This window comes from Scomber scombrus, chromosome 11 (assembly GCF_963691925.1).
Source record: "Scomber scombrus chromosome 11, fScoSco1.1, whole genome shotgun sequence".
In the NCBI taxonomy this organism is placed as follows: domain Eukaryota; kingdom Metazoa; phylum Chordata; class Actinopteri; order Scombriformes; family Scombridae; genus Scomber; species Scomber scombrus.
The window spans coordinates 28,771,204-28,789,615 of record NC_084980.1 but is presented as its reverse complement, the minus strand read 5'-3'; the positions used below and the strand labels follow the sequence as shown (position 1 = coordinate 28,789,615).

At 39.4% G+C, this 18,412-nt stretch overlaps 3 protein-coding genes across 3 annotated transcripts in view; all 3 read left to right on the top strand.

Moving 5' to 3' along the window:
• LOC133991110 (tripartite motif-containing protein 16-like) overlaps nt 1-161 on the top strand; it is a 32,796-nt gene extending 32,635 nt beyond the window's left edge. The window contains exon 2 of the mRNA XM_062429580.1: nt 117-161. The gene's annotated coding sequence lies outside the window, so the exon portion shown is untranslated. The remainder of the gene's footprint in view (nt 1-116) is intronic.
• A 1,771-nt stretch (nt 162-1,932) lies between these two features.
• On the top strand, nt 1,933-8,792 carry LOC133990115 (E3 ubiquitin/ISG15 ligase TRIM25-like). Its single transcript, XM_062428292.1, has 3 exons — nt 1,933-3,598; nt 5,700-5,725; nt 6,206-8,792. The coding sequence occupies exons 1-3, from the start codon at nt 1,933-1,935 to the stop codon at nt 7,904-7,906; spliced, it is 3,393 nt and encodes a 1,130-aa protein (XP_062284276.1). The 3' UTR covers nt 7,907-8,792.
• Nucleotides 5,052-17,049, top strand: LOC133990114 (uncharacterized). The gene is made up of 3 exons (XM_062428291.1): nt 5,052-5,282; nt 9,470-12,076; nt 14,522-17,049. Exons 2-3 carry the CDS (start codon nt 10,409-10,411, stop codon nt 16,262-16,264), a joined length of 3,411 nt encoding a protein of 1,136 aa, XP_062284275.1. The 5' UTR covers nt 5,052-5,282; nt 9,470-10,408; the 3' UTR covers nt 16,265-17,049.
• Nucleotides 17,050-18,412: the final 1,363 nt, after the last annotated feature.

Below are 18,412 nucleotides of genomic sequence, written 5' to 3'. Positions count from 1 at the left end.
TTTCTTGTACATAGCTGACATTCTGTGTTAAACTAATCAGTTGTGTGGTTGAAGTGAATTTGAACATGAAATCATTAAATTAGAGTCATTTAACAGACTTTACTGTTTGGACAAAGTGAATGTTTACATCATGAATAAAGCAGTTTATCTCAAGAATGAACAAATTATTTCCCTCTGTATTCATTTCAAGATCTCATTCAAAGTTTGTGGAGAAAATATGAAACTCATATGAAAATGTATTTGATCCAATCTTCCTCCTGACAAACCACAAAGTACATAGGTCATGTTTGTCAGTCTGTCTCTGAACTTTCAGGTTAATCATTAAAACAGCTTCGTCAGAGAAATGAGAAAAGTTTTCTATCAAATGAATTTGATTAAGTCAGATTTCATTAAAACCTCTTGTGAGTAATTTTGTTGTGGGTTTAATCTCTCAATCCACAAACTGTCTGCTGTGCTGAAGAGTTTCTGTTATTTATGCTTAATTAAGAACAAAGAAATGCATCTAAAACTGCCACGATTGGTATTCCTGACAGATGTGATTGATTCATTGCACCAACACAGGTAAAGTTACTCCACCTTTTCTAGTACAAGAGTAATTTATGATCATTTTATCATAAAAGGTGACAAAGCTGCATTCAGTCTAATCAGAATCAGCATCAGGAGAACTTGACATTTTCATTCTAGTTTTAAGATATTAAGATTTGTATTGACACTTGCTGTTTTTCCGCTTATCTCCTTTATATTGTTATTGTTTGTTAAGCATCCACATCATAACAATGTAAAGAGCAGGGATGTGGGTAAAAGACAAACCTGAGTTTGGCTTCATCAGTTCCTGACATTCAGCCAGTTTGTGGCTCAGAGAGACAAATGAGACCTTTGATGTTCACTATCCTCACATTGGTCCAATTTCTGATGTTTCACCAGGACTAACTGACGGAAATCAGCTCCTGTGAACAGAAAGACACACAGATGTTAACAGCTGCACTGAAACACAAAGGTCTACACAACACAAGTCCAAAAAGGTAAAATATCAGCTTCTTACTTGCACAGGTGAAGGAGAAATTGGATCCCACTAAAGATTTAGATTCAATTCAAGGAGGCCAACACACATCAGTTAGTGGTTACAACCAGTGAATATCATTTCTCTTTAAAAACTAGAATCAACCTTATTTCTCACAATGTGAGAAGTCACAAAACTACTGCTGCTGTACCTCGGTATCATCTGTTCTGTCTCATCTGTCATCTGTTTTGTTGTGAAGTGAAGCTATAAACAGGTCAGCTGTGTTACTTGTGGACAGGTATGAGCAGTGACAGAAAGCAGCCAGCAGGTGGAAGCACATCATCATAACAGTAGTGGGATAGTCATGAAAACAGATTGATATGACAGCGTGTGATTGGTTGAATCTGAGGAAGAATGGTGTGCGGTCCATACATGTTGATCTGTTTGTCATCATCAACCCATCATGAAAATTAAAAGATTTATAACTTTGACAAAGCAGAGTTTCATGTGTAATAAATGTGAGGCTTTCCCAAACATGTCTTCATTCTTTCTCTATTGTGTTTGAAATGTTGTATTTAAGAAAAAGTTAAAGTGAGCTGGATTTTAGGAGAATACTGTACAGTATATCTACTACTTTGACACCAGAAAGCAGGTGAGCAGTGTTTTCAAATGAGACATGAGCCTTATTGTGTAAAAACGGTTAAACACAGAGCATGATAACTCCTCCCTCTTCTTCCTGCTCTCAAACACAACAAGCTCTGATGGGTCCACATATTTCCTGGTTCCCTCCCCTTCAGATCTACAGTTTGGAGATGGGTGTAACCAACATGTGGTGAGCTGCCAGCCTACATTTACTGAAGCAGCACATGCTGTTTAGATCAGAGCTCAAAGTAGTTTCACTTATCAGACAGTCATTGTTACTGACAGGTGAAATGGCACAGCACGGAGCTCAGCTGGACCGCGAAAACTTTTCTTGTTCGATCTGTTTGGATCTACTGAAGGATCCGGTGACTATTCCCTGTGGACACAGCTACTGCATGAGCTGTATTAAATACTTCTGGGATGGAGAGGATAAGAAGGAAATCTACAGCTGCCCTCAGTGCAGACAGACCTTCACACTGAGGCCTGTCCTGATGAAAAGCACCATGTTAGCAATTTTAGTTGAGCAGCTGAAGAAGACTGGACTCCAAGCTTCTGCTGCTGATCTCTGCTATGCTGGACCTGAAGATGTGGCCTGTGATGTCTGCACTGGGAGGAAGCTGAAAGCCTTCAAGTCCTGTCTGGTATGTCTCGTCTCATATTGTGAGAAACACCTCCAACCTCATTATGAATCAGCTAAATTTAAAAAACACAAGTTGGTCGACCCCTCAGAGAAACTCCAGGAGAACATTTGCTCTCGTCATGACGAGGTGATGAAGATGTTCTGCCGTACTGATCAGCAGAGTATCTGTTATCTCTGCCCTGTGGATGAACATAAAGGCCACGACACAGTCTCAGCTGCAGCAGAAAGGACTGAGAGGCAGAGAGAGCTTGAGGTGAGTCGACTAAACATCCAGCAGAGAATCCAGCACAGAGAGAAAGATGTGAAGCTGCTTCAACAGGAGGTGGAGGCCGTCAGTCTCTCTGCTGATAAAGCAGTGGAGGACAGTGAGAAGATCTTCACTGAGCTGATCTGTCTCCTCCAGAAAAGAAGCTCTGATGTGAAGCAGCAGATCCAATCCCAGCAGGAAACTGAAGTGAGTCGAGTCAAAGAGCTTCAGGAGAAGCTGCAGCAGGAGATCACTGAGCTGAAGAGGAAAGACGCTGAACTGAAGCAGCTCTCACTCACAGAGGATCACAACCAGTTTCTACACAACTACCCCTCAGTGTCACAACTCAGTGAACCTACAGACTCATCCAGCATCAATATCCGTCCTATGAGATTCTTTGAGGATGTGACAGCAGCTGTGTCAGAGCTCAGAGATAAACTACAGGACATCCTGAAGGAGGAATGGACAAACATCTCACTGACAGTGACTGAAGTGGACGTTTTACTGTCAGTTTCTAAATCAGAGCCCAAGACCAGAGCTGGATTCTTAAAATATTCATGTGAAATCACACTCGATCCAAATACAGCACACAAAAGCGTGTTATTACATGAGGGGAACAGAAAAGCAGAAGTAATGGCACAACAGATGTCTTATTCTTATCACCCAGAAAGATTCACTAATTATAATCAGGTCCTGAGTAGAGAGAGTCAGACTGGACGTTATTACTGGGAGGTGGAGTGGAGAGGAAGCAGAATTTGTGTAGCAGTCGCATACAAGAATCTCAGCAGAGCAGGAGGTACAAATGAATGTGGATTTGGAAAAAATGAAAAATCTTGGGCTTTAAGATGTGACACTAAAAGTTATGAATTCTGGTTCAACAATATTAAAACTCTCGTCTTAGGTCCTCAGTCCTCCAGAGTAGGAGTGTACCTGGATCACAGAGCAGGTATTCTGTCCTTCTACAGCGTCTCTGAAACCATGACTCTCCTCCACAGAGTCCAGACCACATTCACTCAGCCTCTCTATGCTGGAGTTTGGCTTTATTCTGCTGGAGACACAGCTGAGTTTTGTGAACTCGAATAGACAGAAATCATTACAGACTTCATGTGTCAGATTCTGTGTTGTAATTCTTAATTTTTTGTGTCAATGTTCCTGAACTGCAAAAAGATCAGCTGTCAAATGGTTGTCAATACTGCTTTCCTTTTCATTTGTTTTGTTCTGTTAATGTTTTGCATTTCTTTAAAATTCACTTTTTCAGTTTTTACCCATGGAGGCTATCACTGATCATGATGATGTTGTTGTTCTAAATGTTAGTTTCATATTTGTATTGATGTATTTGTTTCATGTTGTAAAACCCCAACTTATTAGCCTGATAATAGTCAATACGGAGATCATGTATTATGTTCTTAACTGATATTCTGTGTTAAACTTATTGTGTGGTTGAAATTAATCTGAACATTAAACCATTGAACAAGAGTCATTTAACAATCTTTACTGATTGGATGTGTGAATAAATTGAAGCTTTACATCACGAATAAAGACGTTTATCTCAAGAATGAACAAAGTATTGTCTTCTGTCTTCAATTCAGGATCTCATTCAAAGCTGGTGGAGAACATATGAAACTAATATGAAAGTTTATATGAGGCAGTGTTCCTGCTGAAACACCACAAAGTACAGAGTTCATCTTTGTCGGTCTCTGAACTTTCAGGTTAATCATTAAAACAGCTTCATCAAAGGTAAATGAGCAGTTTTCTGTCACTTGATGTTGTAATAAACAAGATTTTATTTGTAGATTCAGGTCAATACACACAATTTTATACTCAAGCCTGAAAAACTGAAGAAATAAGAAATAATTTGATTAAAAGTGAGTGTAAAGATGTTTTGTTGAGTCCTTAAAAACATAATACACTTTATTTATATTTATAGAACAGAAGACAACAGCATTTGTGCCATCATGAACTTGAGGTATCTTAATTATATTTGAAGTTGATTTTCATGCAGATGAAACTTCAGAATGAGGCTGTCATGTTGCTTCAGTGTTTAGTTCTGTCACCTCACAGTCAGACAGTTCTGGTTTGTAAAGTCTTAATTCAGATTTAATAAATAAATAAACTAATTTTGTTGTGAGTTTAATCTCTCAATCCACAAATGGTCTGCTGTGCTAAAGAGTTACTGTTATTTATGCTTAATTGACAACAAAAAAAGCATTTAAAACGGTCACAATTAGTGTTTCTGATAGCTTTGATAGATGTTTTGCACCATCATATGTAAAGTTACTCCACCTTTTCTAGTTCAGAAGTGATTTAGTAATAATTTAATGATAAAAAGGTGAAAAGGCTGTGTTCAGTCTAATCCGAATCAACCATCAGGAGAACTTGACATTCTCATTCTAGTTTTAAGACATTAAGATTTGTGTTGACACTTGCTGTTTTTCTGCTTATCTCTTTATCATGTTATTGTTTGTTAAGCATCCACATCACAAAGTAAAGAGCAGGAATGTGGCTAAAAGACAAACCTGAGTTTGGCTTCATCAGTTCCCGACTTTCAGACAGTTTTTGGCTCAGAGACACAGATGTCTGCGTGGAACAGGAAACAGGAGAAGTTGTGATGTTCACTATCCTCATATTGGTCCACTTGCTGATGTTTCACCAGGACTGATTGACAGAAATCAGCTCCTGTGAACAGAAGACACACAGATGTTAACAGCTGCACTGAAACACAAAACAAGTCAACACAACAAGACTCCAAACAGGTCAAACATTAGCTTCTTACCTGCACAGGTGAAGCAGAAATAGGATCCCACTAAAGATTTTAATTCAATTCATGAAGGCCAACACACATCAGTTAATAGATACAACCAGTAATTATTCAGCTCTCTTTAAACACTAAAATCATCCTTATTTCTCACACTGTGAGAAGTCACAAAATTGCATTAAAAAAAAAATCACTAGTTCAATTTTCATTTGAAAAAAAAACAACAACTTTGTGATCAGCTTTTAATTGTTAACTACTGGTGAATTCAGCCATGAATGTGAAACATAAACTTTAATGACCACTTTGTATCTCTCAGCTGTTTGCTGCTGTACCTCAGTATCATCTGTTCTGTTTCATCTGTCATCAGGTTTTAAAGTGAAGCTATAAACAGATCCGCTGTGTTACCTGTCAACAGGTGTGAGCAATGACAGGAAGCAGCCAGCAGGTGGCAGCACATCACCATAACAGTAGTGGGATCGTCATGAAAACAGATTGATATTACAGCGTGTGATTGGTTGACCCTGAGGGAGACTGGTGTGTAGTCCATACATGTCGATCTGTTTTTCATCATCAACCCAGCATGAAAATTAAAAGATTTTTTACTTTAAACAAAGCAGAGTTTCCTGTGTAATAAATGAGGATTTTTCCAAACATGTCTTCATTTTTTTATCTTTTGTGTTTAAAATGTTGTATTTAAGAAAAAGTTGAGCTGGATTTTAAAAGAATGCAGTAATTCAGCGAAATTGGGTCATCTGTACTACTTTGACACCAGAAAGCAGTGTTAAACTGACAGAGGTTGATAACTCCTCCCTCTTCTACCTGCTGTCAAACATTACTCCAGCTCCACCGCACCCGTCCTTGTTCCCTCCCCTTAGATCAGAGTTCAAACTAGTATCACTTCTCAGGAAGTGAAACTCACAGTCATTGTCACTAAGAGCTGAAATGGCGCAGCAAGGAGCTCAGCTTGACCGAGAAAACTTTTGTTGTTCGATCTGTTTGGATCTACTGAGGGATCCAGTAACTATTCCCTGTGGACACAGCTACTGCATGAGCTGCATTAACAACTTCTGGGATGGAGAGGATGACAAGAAAATCTACAGCTGTCCTCAGTGCAGACAGACCTTCACACCGAGGCCTGTCCTAATGAAAAACACCATGTTTGCAGCTTTAGTGGAGGAGCTGAAGAAGACTGGACTCCAAGCTGCTGCTGCTGATCTCTGCTATGCTGGACCTGAAGATGTGGCCTGTGATTTCTGCACTGGGAGGAAGCTGAAAGCCCTCAAATCTTGTTTGCAGTGTCTCGTCTCATATTGTGAGAATCACCTCCAGCCTCATTATGAATCAACAAAATTTAAGAAACACAAGTTGGTCGACCCCTCGGAGAAGCTCCAGGAGAACATCTGCTCTCGTCATGATGAGGTGATGAAGATGTTCTGCCGTACTGATCAGCAGATAATCTGTTATCTCTGCCCTGTGGATGAACATAAAGGCCACGACACAGTCTCAGCTGCAGCAGAAATAACTGAGAGGCAGAGAGAGCTCGATGTGAGTCGACTAAACATCCAGCAGAGAATCCAGGACAGAGAGAAAGATGTGAAGCTGCTTCAACAGGAGTTGGAGGCCGTCAGTCTCTCTGCTGATAAAGCAGTGGAGGACAGTGAGAAGATCTTCACTGAGCTGATCCGTCTCATCCAGAAAAGAAGCTCTGATGTGAAGCAGCAGATCAGATCCCAGCAGGAAACTGAAGTGAGTCGAGTCAAAGAGCTTCAGGAGAAGCTGCAGCAGGAGATCACTGAGCTGAAGAGGAAAGACGCTGAACTGAAGCAGCTCTCAAACACAGAGGATCACAACCAGTTTCTACACAACTACCCCTTAGTGTCACAACTCAGTGAACCTACAGAGTCATCCAGCATCAATATCCGTCCTCTGAGATACTTTGAGGATGTGACAGCAGCTGTGTCAGAGCTCAGAGATAAACTACAGGACATCCTGAGGGAGGAATGGACAAACATCTCACTGACAGTGAATGAAGTGGACGTTTTACTGTCAGATTCAAAAAGAGAGCCCAAGACCAGAGCTGAGTTGTTAAAATATTCACATGAAATCACTCTGGATCCAAACACAGTGCACACAGAGCTATTAGTATCTGAGGGGAACAGAAAAGTAGAACGAATGAGAAAACAACAGTCTTATTCTAGTCATCCAGACAGATTCAATGAATGGTGGCAGGTCCTGAGTAGAGAGAGCGTGACTGGACGTTGTTACTGGGAGCTGGAGTGGCGAGGAGGAGGAGTTGGTGTAGCAGTCGCATACAAGAATATCAGCAGAGCAGGAGGCATAAATGAATGTGTATTTGGATTCAATGAGAAATCTTGGATGTTATATTGTGACAATAACAGTTATAAGTTTTGGTTCAAAAGAGTCTCAACTCCCGTCTCAGGTCCTCATTCCTCCAGAGTAGGAGTGTACCTGGATCACAGAGCAGGTATTCTGTCCTTCTACAGCGTCTCTGAAACCATGACTCTCCTCCACAGAGTCCAGACCACATTCACTCAGCCTCTCTATGCTGGAGTTAAGCTTAATTGTGTTGGAGACACAGCTGAGTTGTGTAAACTCAAATAGACAGAAGTCATTTCAGACTTCATGTGTCTGATTCTGTGTTGTAATTCTTCATTTTGGTTGTCTCAATGTTTCTAAACTGCACAGAGATCAGCTGTCAAACTGTTGTCAACTCCCCTTTTCATTTGTTTTGTTGAGGTTTTGAGTTTCTTTAAATGTCACTTTTTCCTATGTGTTCTAATCCATGGAAGCTCTCACTGCACATGTTAATGCTTTTAACCTTCATTGACATTTCTTCAGATGAAAATGTGAAATTCTCTTTTTTGTAAATGTTAGTTTCATGTTTGTACAGATATCTTGTTTGTTGTTGTTTCTTAAACAGAGAAAACAGCTGAACGTCCTTCACCATTGAATTTTAGTTCTTATCAGTTTGTGAATTTGTAAATAAATGTGTTATAAAACTAAGTATTCAGATAACAATCGATGTGGAAATCTTTAATTATTTTCTTGTACATAGCTGATATTCTGTGTTAAATTAATCAGTTGTGTGGTTGAAGTGAATCTGAACATGAAATCATTAAATTAGAGTCATTTAACAGACTTTACTGTTTGGATGTGTGAACAAAGTGAATGTTTACATCATGAATAAAGCAGTTAATCTCAAGAATGAACAAATTATTTCCCTCTGTATTCATTTCAAGATTTCATTCAAAGTTTGTGGAGAAAATATGAAACTCATATGAAAATGTATTTGATCCAGTCTTCCTCCTGACAAACCACAAAGTACATAGGTCATGTTTGTCAGTCTGTCTCTGAACTTTCAGGTTAATCATTAAAACAGCTTCGTCACAGAGAAATGAGAAAAGTTTTCTATCAAATGATGCAGTTAATGAACAAGATTTTATTTGTACGCTCAGTCAATGAAGAGGATTTTTTAACTGGGGCCTAAAAAAATTGAAGAAATAATAAAAACTAATTTGATTAATTCAGATTTCATTAAAACCTCTTGTGAGTAATTTTGTTCTGGGTTTAATCTCTCAATCCACAAACTGTCTGCTGTGATGAAGAGTTTGTTATTTATGCTTAACTGAGAACAAAGAAATGCATCTAAAACGGTCATGATTCAACCTTACCGAGGTGATTGATTTATTACGACATCACAAGTAAAGTTACTCCCCCTTTTCTAGTACAAGAGTAATTCATTATCATTTTATCATAAAAGGTGACAAAGCTGCATTCAGTCTAATCAGAATCAACCATCAGGAGAACTTGACATTTTCATTCTAGTTTTAAGACATTAAGATTTGTGTTGATACCTGCTGTTTTTCTGCTTATCTCCTTTATCATGTTACTGTTTGTTAAGCATCCACATCATAGCAAAGTAAAGAGCAGGGATGTGGGTAAAAGACAAACCTGAGTTTGGCTTCATCAGTTCCTGACATTCAGCCAGTTTGTGGCTCAGAGAGACAAAGGAGACGTTTTGATGTTCACTATCCTCACATTGGTCCAATTTCTGATGTTTCACCAGGACTAACTGACAGAAATCAGCTCATGTGAACAGAAATACACACAGATGTTAACATCTGCACTGAAACACAAAGGTCTACACAACACAAGTCCAAAAAGGTCAAATATCAGCTTCTTACCTGCACAGGTGAAGCAGAAATAGGATCCCACTAAAGATTTAGATTCAATTCATGAAGGCCAACACACATCAGTTAATAGATACAACCAGTAAATATTCAGCTATCTTCAAAAACTAAAATCATCCTTATTTCTCACACTGAGAAGTCACAAAACTGCATTAAAAAAATCACTAGTTCAATTTTCATTTGAAAAAAAAACAACAACTTTGTGATCAGCTTTTAATTGTTAACTACTGGTGAATTCAGCCATGAATGTGAAACATAAACTTTAATGACCACTTTTTTCTCTCAGCTGTTTGCTGCTGTACCTCAGTATCATCTGTTCTGTTTCATCTGTCATCAGGTTGTAAAGTGAAGCTATAAACAGATCAGCTGTGTTACCTGTCAACAGTTGTGAGCAGTGACAGGAAGCAGCCAGCAGGTGGCAGCACATCATCATAACAGTGGTGGGATCGTCATGAAAACAGATTGATATGACAGCGTGTGATTGGTTGAATCTGAGGAAGAATGGTGTGCAGTCCATACATGTTCATTTGTTTTTCATCATCACCCCAGCATGAAAATTAAAAGATGTTAAACTTTAACAAAGAAGAGTTTCCTGTGTAATAAATGTGAGGACTTCCCAAACATGTCTTCATTCTTTATCTATTGTGTTTAAAATGTTGTATTTAAGAAAAAGTTGAGCTGGATTTTAAGAGAATGCAGTAATTCAGAGAAATTGGGTCATTTGTACTACTTTGACACCAGAAAGCAGTGTTAAACTGACAGAGGTTGATAACTCCTCCCTCTTCTACCTGCTGTCAAACACAACTCCAGCTCCACCGCACCCGTCCTTGTTCCCTCCCCTTAGACAAGAGCTCAAACTAGTTTCACTTCTCAGAAAGTGAAACTCACACAGTCATTGTTACTGAGAGCTGAAATGGCGCAGCAAGGAGCTCAGCTTGACCGAGAAAACTTTTGTTGTTCGATCTGTTTGGATCTACTGAAGGATCCGGTGACTATTCCCTGTGGACACAGCTACTGCATGAGCTGCATTAACAACTTATGGGATGGAGAGGATGACAAGAAAATCTACAGCTGTCCTCAGTGCAGACAGGCCTTCACACCGAGGCCTGTCCTGGTAAAAAGCACCATGTTTGCAGCTTTAGTGGAGCAGCTGAAGACGACTGGACTCCAAGCTGCTGCTGCTGATCTCTGCTATGCTGGACCTGCAGATGTGGCCTGTGATGTCTGCACTGGGAGGAAGCTGAAAGCCCACAAGTCCTGTTTGCAGTGTCTCGTCTCATATTGTGAGAATCACCTCCAGCCTCATTATGAATCAACAAAATTTAAGAAACACAAGTTGGTCGACCCCTCGGAGAAGCTCCAGGAGAACATCTGCTCTCGTCATGATGAGGTGATGAAGATGTTCTGCCGTACTGATCAGCAGATAATCTGTTATCTCTGCCCTGTGGATGAACATAAAGGCCACGACACAGTCTCAGCTGCAGCAGAAATAACTGAGAGGCAGAGAGAGCTCGATGTGAGTCGACTAAACATCCAGCAGAGAATCCAGGACAGAGAGAAAGATGTGAAGCTGCTTCAACAGGAGTTGGAGGCCGTCAGTCTCTCTGCTGATAAAGCAGTGGAGGACAGTGAGAAGATCTTCACTGAGCTGATCCGTCTCATCCAGAAAAGAAGCTCTGATGTGAAGCAGCAGATCAGATCCCAGCAGGAAACTGAAGTGAGTCGAGTCAAAGAGCTTCAGGAGAAGCTGCAGCAGGAGATCACTGAGCTGAAGAGGAAAGACGCTGAACTGAAGCAGCTCTCAAACACAGAGGATCACAACCAGTTTCTACACAACTACCCCTTAGTGTCACAACTCAGTGAACCTACAGAGTCATCCAGCATCAATATCCGTCCTCTGAGATACTTTGAGGATGTGACAGCAGCTGTGTCAGAGCTCAGAGATAAACTACAGGACATCCTGAGGGAGGAATGGACAAACATCTCACTGACAGTGAATGAAGTGGACGTTTTACTGTCAGATTCAAAAAGAGAGCCCAAGACCAGAGCTGAGTTGTTAAAATATTCACATGAAATCACTCTGGATCCAAACACAGTGCACACAGAGCTATTAGTATCTGAGGGGAACAGAAAAGTAGAACGAATGAGAAAACAACAGTCTTATTCTAGTCATCCAGACAGATTCAATGAATGGTGGCAGGTCCTGAGTAGAGAGAGCGTGACTGGACGTTGTTACTGGGAGCTGGAGTGGCGAGGAGGAGGAGTTGGTGTAGCAGTCGCATACAAGAATATCAGCAGAGCAGGAGGCATAAATGAATGTGTATTTGGATTCAATGAGAAATCTTGGATGTTATATTGTGACAATAACAGTTATAAGTTTTGGTTCAAAAGAGTCTCAACTCCCGTCTCAGGTCCTCATTCCTCCAGAGTAGGAGTGTACCTGGATCACAGAGCAGGTATTCTGTCCTTCTACAGCGTCTCTGAAACCATGACTCTCCTCCACAGAGTCCAGACCACATTCACTCAGCCTCTCTATGCTGGAGTTAAGCTTAATTGTGTTGGAGACACAGCTGAGTTGTGTAAACTCAAATAGACAGAAGTCATTTCAGACTTCATGTGTCTGATTCTGTGTTGTAATTCTTCATTTTGGTTGTCTCAATGTTTCTAAACTGCACAGAGATCAGCTGTCAAACTGTTGTCAACTCCCCTTTTCATTTGTTTTGTTGAGGTTTTGAGTTTCTTTAAATGTCACTTTTTCCTATGTGTTCTAATCCATGGAAGCTCTCACTGCACATGTTAATGCTTTTAACCTTCATTGACATTTCTTCAGATGAAAATGTGAAATTCTCTTTTTTGTAAATGTTAGTTTCATGTTTGTACAGATATCTTGTTTGTTGTTGTTTCTTAAACAGAGAAAACAGCTGAACGTCCTTCACCATTGAATTTTAGTTCTTATCAGTTTGTGAATTTGTAAATAAATGTGTTATAAAACTAAGTATTCAGATAACAATCGATGTGGAAATCTTTAATTATTTTCTTGTACATAGCTGATATTCTGTGTTAAATTAATCAGTTGTGTGGTTGAAGTGAATCTGAACATGAAATCATTAAATTAGAGTCATTTAACAGACTTTACTGTTTGGATGTGTGAACAAAGTGAATGTTTACATCATGAATAAAGCAGTTAATCTCAAGAATGAACAAATTATTTCCCTCTGTATTCATTTCAAGATTTCATTCAAAGTTTGTGGAGAAAATATGAAACTCATATGAAAATGTATTTGATCCAGTCTTCCTCCTGACAAACCACAAAGTACATAGGTCATGTTTGTCAGTCTGTCTCTGAACTTTCAGGTTAATCATTAAAACAGCTTCGTCACAGAGAAATGAGAAAAGTTTTCTATCAAATGATGCAGTTAATGAACAAGATTTTATTTGTACGCTCAGTCAATGAAGAGGATTTTTTAACTGGGGCCTAAAAAAATTGAAGAAATAATAAAAACTAATTTGATTAATTCAGATTTCATTAAAACCTCTTGTGAGTAATTTTGTTCTGGGTTTAATCTCTCAATCCACAAACTGTCTGCTGTGATGAAGAGTTTGTTATTTATGCTTAACTGAGAACAAAGAAATGCATCTAAAACGGTCATGATTCAACCTTACCGAGGTGATTGATTTATTACGACATCACAAGTAAAGTTACTCCCCCTTTTCTAGTACAAGAGTAATTCATTATCATTTTATCATAAAAGGTGACAAAGCTGCATTCAGTCTAATCAGAATCAACCATCAGGAGAACTTGACATTTTCATTCTAGTTTTAAGACATTAAGATTTGTGTTGATACCTGCTGTTTTTCTGCTTATCTCCTTTATCATGTTACTGTTTGTTAAGCATCCACATCATAGCAAAGTAAAGAGCAGGGATGTGGGTAAAAGACAAACCTGAGTTTGGCTTCATCAGTTCCTGACATTCAGCCAGTTTGTGGCTCAGAGAGACAAAGGAGACGTTTTGATGTTCACTATCCTCACATTGGTCCAATTTCTGATGTTTCACCAGGACTAACTGACAGAAATCAGCTCATGTGAACAGAAATACACACAGATGTTAACATCTGCACTGAAACACAAAGGTCTACACAACACAAGTCCAAAAAGGTCAAATATCAGCTTCTTACCTGCACAGGTGAAGCAGAAATAGGATCCCACTAAAGATTTAGATTCAATTCATGAAGGCCAACACACATCAGTTAATAGATACAACCAGTAAATATTCAGCTATCTTCAAAAACTAAAATCATCCTTATTTCTCACACTGAGAAGTCACAAAACTGCATTAAAAAAATCACTAGTTCAATTTTCATTTGAAAAAAAAACAACAACTTTGTGATCAGCTTTTAATTGTTAACTACTGGTGAATTCAGCCATGAATGTGAAACATAAACTTTAATGACCACTTTTTTCTCTCAGCTGTTTGCTGCTGTACCTCAGTATCATCTGTTCTGTTTCATCTGTCATCAGGTTGTAAAGTGAAGCTATAAACAGATCAGCTGTGTTACCTGTCAACAGTTGTGAGCAGTGACAGGAAGCAGCCAGCAGGTGGCAGCACATCATCATAACAGTGGTGGGATCGTCATGAAAACAGATTGATATGACAGCGTGTGATTGGTTGAATCTGAGGAAGAATGGTGTGCAGTCCATACATGTTCATTTGTTTTTCATCATCACCCCAGCATGAAAATTAAAAGATGTTAAACTTTAACAAAGAAGAGTTTCCTGTGTAATAAATGTGAGGACTTCCCAAACATGTCTTCATTCTTTATCTATTGTGTTTAAAATGTTGTATTTAAGAAAAAGTTGAGCTGGATTTTAAGAGAATGCAGTAATTCAGAGAAATTGGGTCATTTGTACTACTTTGACACCAGAAAGCAGTGTTAAACTGACAGAGGTTGATAACTCCTCCCTCTTCTACCTGCTGTCAAACACAACTCCAGCTCCACCGCACCCGTCCTTGTTCCCTCCCCTTAGACAAGAGCTCAAACTAGTTTCACTTCTCAGAAAGTGAAACTCACACAGTCATTGTTACTGAGAGCTGAAATGGCGCAGCAAGGAGCTCAGCTTGACCGAGAAAACTTTTGTTGTTCGATCTGTTTGGATCTACTGAAGGATCCGGTGACTATTCCCTGTGGACACAGCTACTGCATGAGCTGCATTAACAACTTATGGGATGGAGAGGATGACAAGAAAATCTACAGCTGTCCTCAGTGCAGACAGGCCTTCACACCGAGGCCTGTCCTGGTAAAAAGCACCATGTTTGCAGCTTTAGTGGAGCAGCTGAAGACGACTGGACTCCAAGCTGCTGCTGCTGATCTCTGCTATGCTGGACCTGCAGATGTGGCCTGTGATGTCTGCACTGGGAGGAAGCTGAAAGCCCACAAGTCCTGTTTGCAGTGTCTCGTCTCATATTGTGAGAAACACCTCCAGCCTCATTATGAATCAACAAAATTTAAGAAACACAAGTTGGTCGACCCCTCGGAGAAGCTCCAGGAGAACATCTGCTCTCATCATGATGAGGTGATGAAGTTGTTCTGCCGTACTGATCAGCAGATTATCTGTTATCTCTGCTCTGTGGATGAACATAAAGGCCACGACACAGTCTCAGCTGCAGCAGAAAGGACTGAGAGGCAGAGAGAGCTCGAGGTGAGTCGACTAAACATCCAGCAGAGAATCCAGGACAGAGAGAAAGATGTGAAGCTGCTTCAACAGGAGGTGGAGGCCGTCAGTCTCTCTGCTGATAAAGCAGTGGAGGACAGTGAGAAGATCTTCACTGAGCTGATCCGTCTCCTCCAGAAAAGAAGCTCTGATGTGAATCAGCACATCAGATCCCAGCAGGAAACTGAAGTGAGTCGAGTCAAAGAGCTTCAGGAGAAGCTGCAGCAGGAGATCACTGAGCTGAAGAGGAAAGACGCTGAACTGAATCAGCTCTCACACACAGAGGATCACAACCAGTTTCTACACAACTACCCCTCAGTGTCACAACTCAGTGAACCTACAGAATCATCCAGCATCAATATCCGTCCTCTGAGATACTTTGAGGATGTGACAGCAGCTGTGTCAGAGCTCAGAGATAAACTACAGGACATCCTGAAGGAGGAATGGACAAACATCTCACTGAGAGTAAATGAAGTGGACGTTTTACTGTCAGAACCAGAGCCCAAGACCAGAGCTGAGTTCTTAAAATATTCACATGAAATCACTCTGGATCCAAACACAGCACACACAGAGCTGTCATTATCTGAGGGGAACAGAAAAGTAGAAAGAATGAGTCAACAACAGTCTTATTTTAGTCATCCAGAAAGATTCAATAAATATTATCAGGTCCTGAGTACAGAGAGTCTGACTCGACGTTGTTACTGGGAGGTGGAGTGGAGAGGGTTAGGAGTTGGTGTAGCAGTCGCATACAAGAATATCAGCAGAGCAGGAGGCGCAGATGAATGTGTATTTGGACTAAATGACAAATCTTGGATGTTATATTGTGACAATAACAGTTATAAGTTTTGGTTCAAAAGAGTCTCAACTCTCGTCTCAGGTCCTCATTCCTCCAGACTAGGAGTGTACCTGGATCACAGAGCAGGTATTCTGTCCTTCTACAGCGTCTCTGAAACCATGACTCTCCTCCACAGAGTCCAGACCACATTCACTCAGCCTTTATATGCTGGAGTTAAGCTTAATTATGTTGGAGACACAGCTGAGTTGTGTAAACTCAAATAGACAGAAGTCATTTCAGACTTCATGTGTCAGATTCTGTGTTGTAATTCTTCATTTTGTTTGTCTCAATTTTTCTATCCTGCACAGAGATCAGCTGTCAATCAAACTGTTGTCAACTCCCCTTTTCATTTGTTCTGCTGAGGTTTTGAGTTTCTTTAAATGTCACTTTTTCCTGTGTGTTCTAATCCATGGAAGCTCTCACTGCACATGTTAATGCTTTTAACCTTCATTGACATTTCTTCAGATGAAAATGTGAACTTCTCTTTTTTGTAAATGTTAGTTTCATGTTTGTACAGATATACTTGTTTGTTGTTGTTTCTTAAACAGAGAAAACAGCTGAACTTCCTTCACCATTTAATTTTAGTTCTTATCAGTTTGTGAATTTGTAAAGAAATGTGTTATAAAACTAAGAATTCAGATAACAATCGATGTGGAGATCATTAATTATTTTCTTGTACATAGCTGACATTCTGTGTTAAACTAATCAGTTGTGTGGTTGAAGTGAATCTGAACATGAAATCATTAAATTAGAGTCATTTAACAGACTTTACTGTTTGGATGTGTGAACAAAGTGAATGTTTACATCATGAATAAAGCAGTTCATCTCAAGAATGAACAAATTGTTTTCCGCTGTATTCATTTCAAGATCTCATTCAAAGTTTGTGGAGAAAATATGAAACTAATATGAGAATTGATTTGATCCAGTCTTCCTCCTGACAAACCACAAAGTACATAGGTCATGTTTGTCAGTCTGTCTCTGAACTTTCAGGTTAATCATTAAAACAGCTTCGTCACAGAGAAATGAGAAAAGTTTTCTATCAAATGATGCAGTTAATGAACAAGATTTTATTTGTACGCTCAGTCAATGAAGAGGGTTTTTTTTACTGAGGCAAAAAAAGAAGAAATAATAAAAACTAATTTGACATTTTGTTGAGTTCTCCTGACACACATAATACACTTTATTTACTGAACATATATTGTGTCGTGATGAGTGAATGAGGCTGTCATGTTGGTTCAGTGTTCGGCTCCATCGCCTCACAGTCAGACAGTTCTGGCTTGAAAATTTTTAATTCAGATTTCATTAAAACCTCTTGTGAGTAATTTTGTTCTGGGTTTAATCTCTCAATCCACAAACTGTCTGCTGTGATGAAGAGCTTCTGTTATTTATGCTTAACTGAGAACAAAGAAATGCATCTAAAACGGTCATGATTCAACCCTAACAGATGTGATTGATTTGTTGCAACATCACAAGTAAAGTTACTCCACCTTTTCTAGTACAAGAGTAATTTATGATCATTTTATCATAAAAGGTGACAAAGCTGCATTCAGTCTAATCAGAATTAGCATCAGGAGAACTTGACATTTTCATTCTAGTTTTAAGATATTAAGATTTGTGTTGATACTTGCTGTTTTTCTGCTTATCACCTTTATCACGTCACTGTTTGTTAAGCATCCATATCATACCAAAGTAAAGAGCAGGGATGTGGGTAAAAGACAAACCTGAGTTTGGCTTCATCAGTTCTCGACTTTCAGCCAGTTTGTGGCTCAGAGAGACAAAGGAGAAGTTTTGATGTTCACTATCCTCACATTGGTCCAATTCCTGATGTTTCACCAGGACTGACTAACAGAAATCAGCTCCTATGAACAAAAGACACACAGATGTTAACAGCTGGACTGACACACAAAACAAGTCAACACAACAAGAGTCCAAACAGGTCAAATATCAGCTTCTTACCTGCACAGGTGAAACAGAAATAGGATCCCACTAAAGATTTAGATTCAATTCATGAAGGCCAACACACATCCGTTAATAGTTACAACCAGTAAATATTCAGCTCTCTTTAAAAAATAAAATCACCCTTATTTCTCAGACTGTGAGAAGTCACAAAAACACTGCTTCTGTACCTCAGTATCATCTGTTCTGTGTCATCTGTCGTCAAGTTCTGAAGTGAAGCTATAAACAGATCAGCTGTGTTACCTAGTCAACAGGTATGAGCAGTGACAGGAAGCAGCCAGCAGGTGGCAGCTCATCACCATAACAGTAGTGTGATAGTCATGAAAACGTATTGATTATTGGTAGAATCTGAGGGAGAATGGTGTGTAATCCACACATGTTGATCTGTTTTTCATCATCAACCCAGCATGAAAATT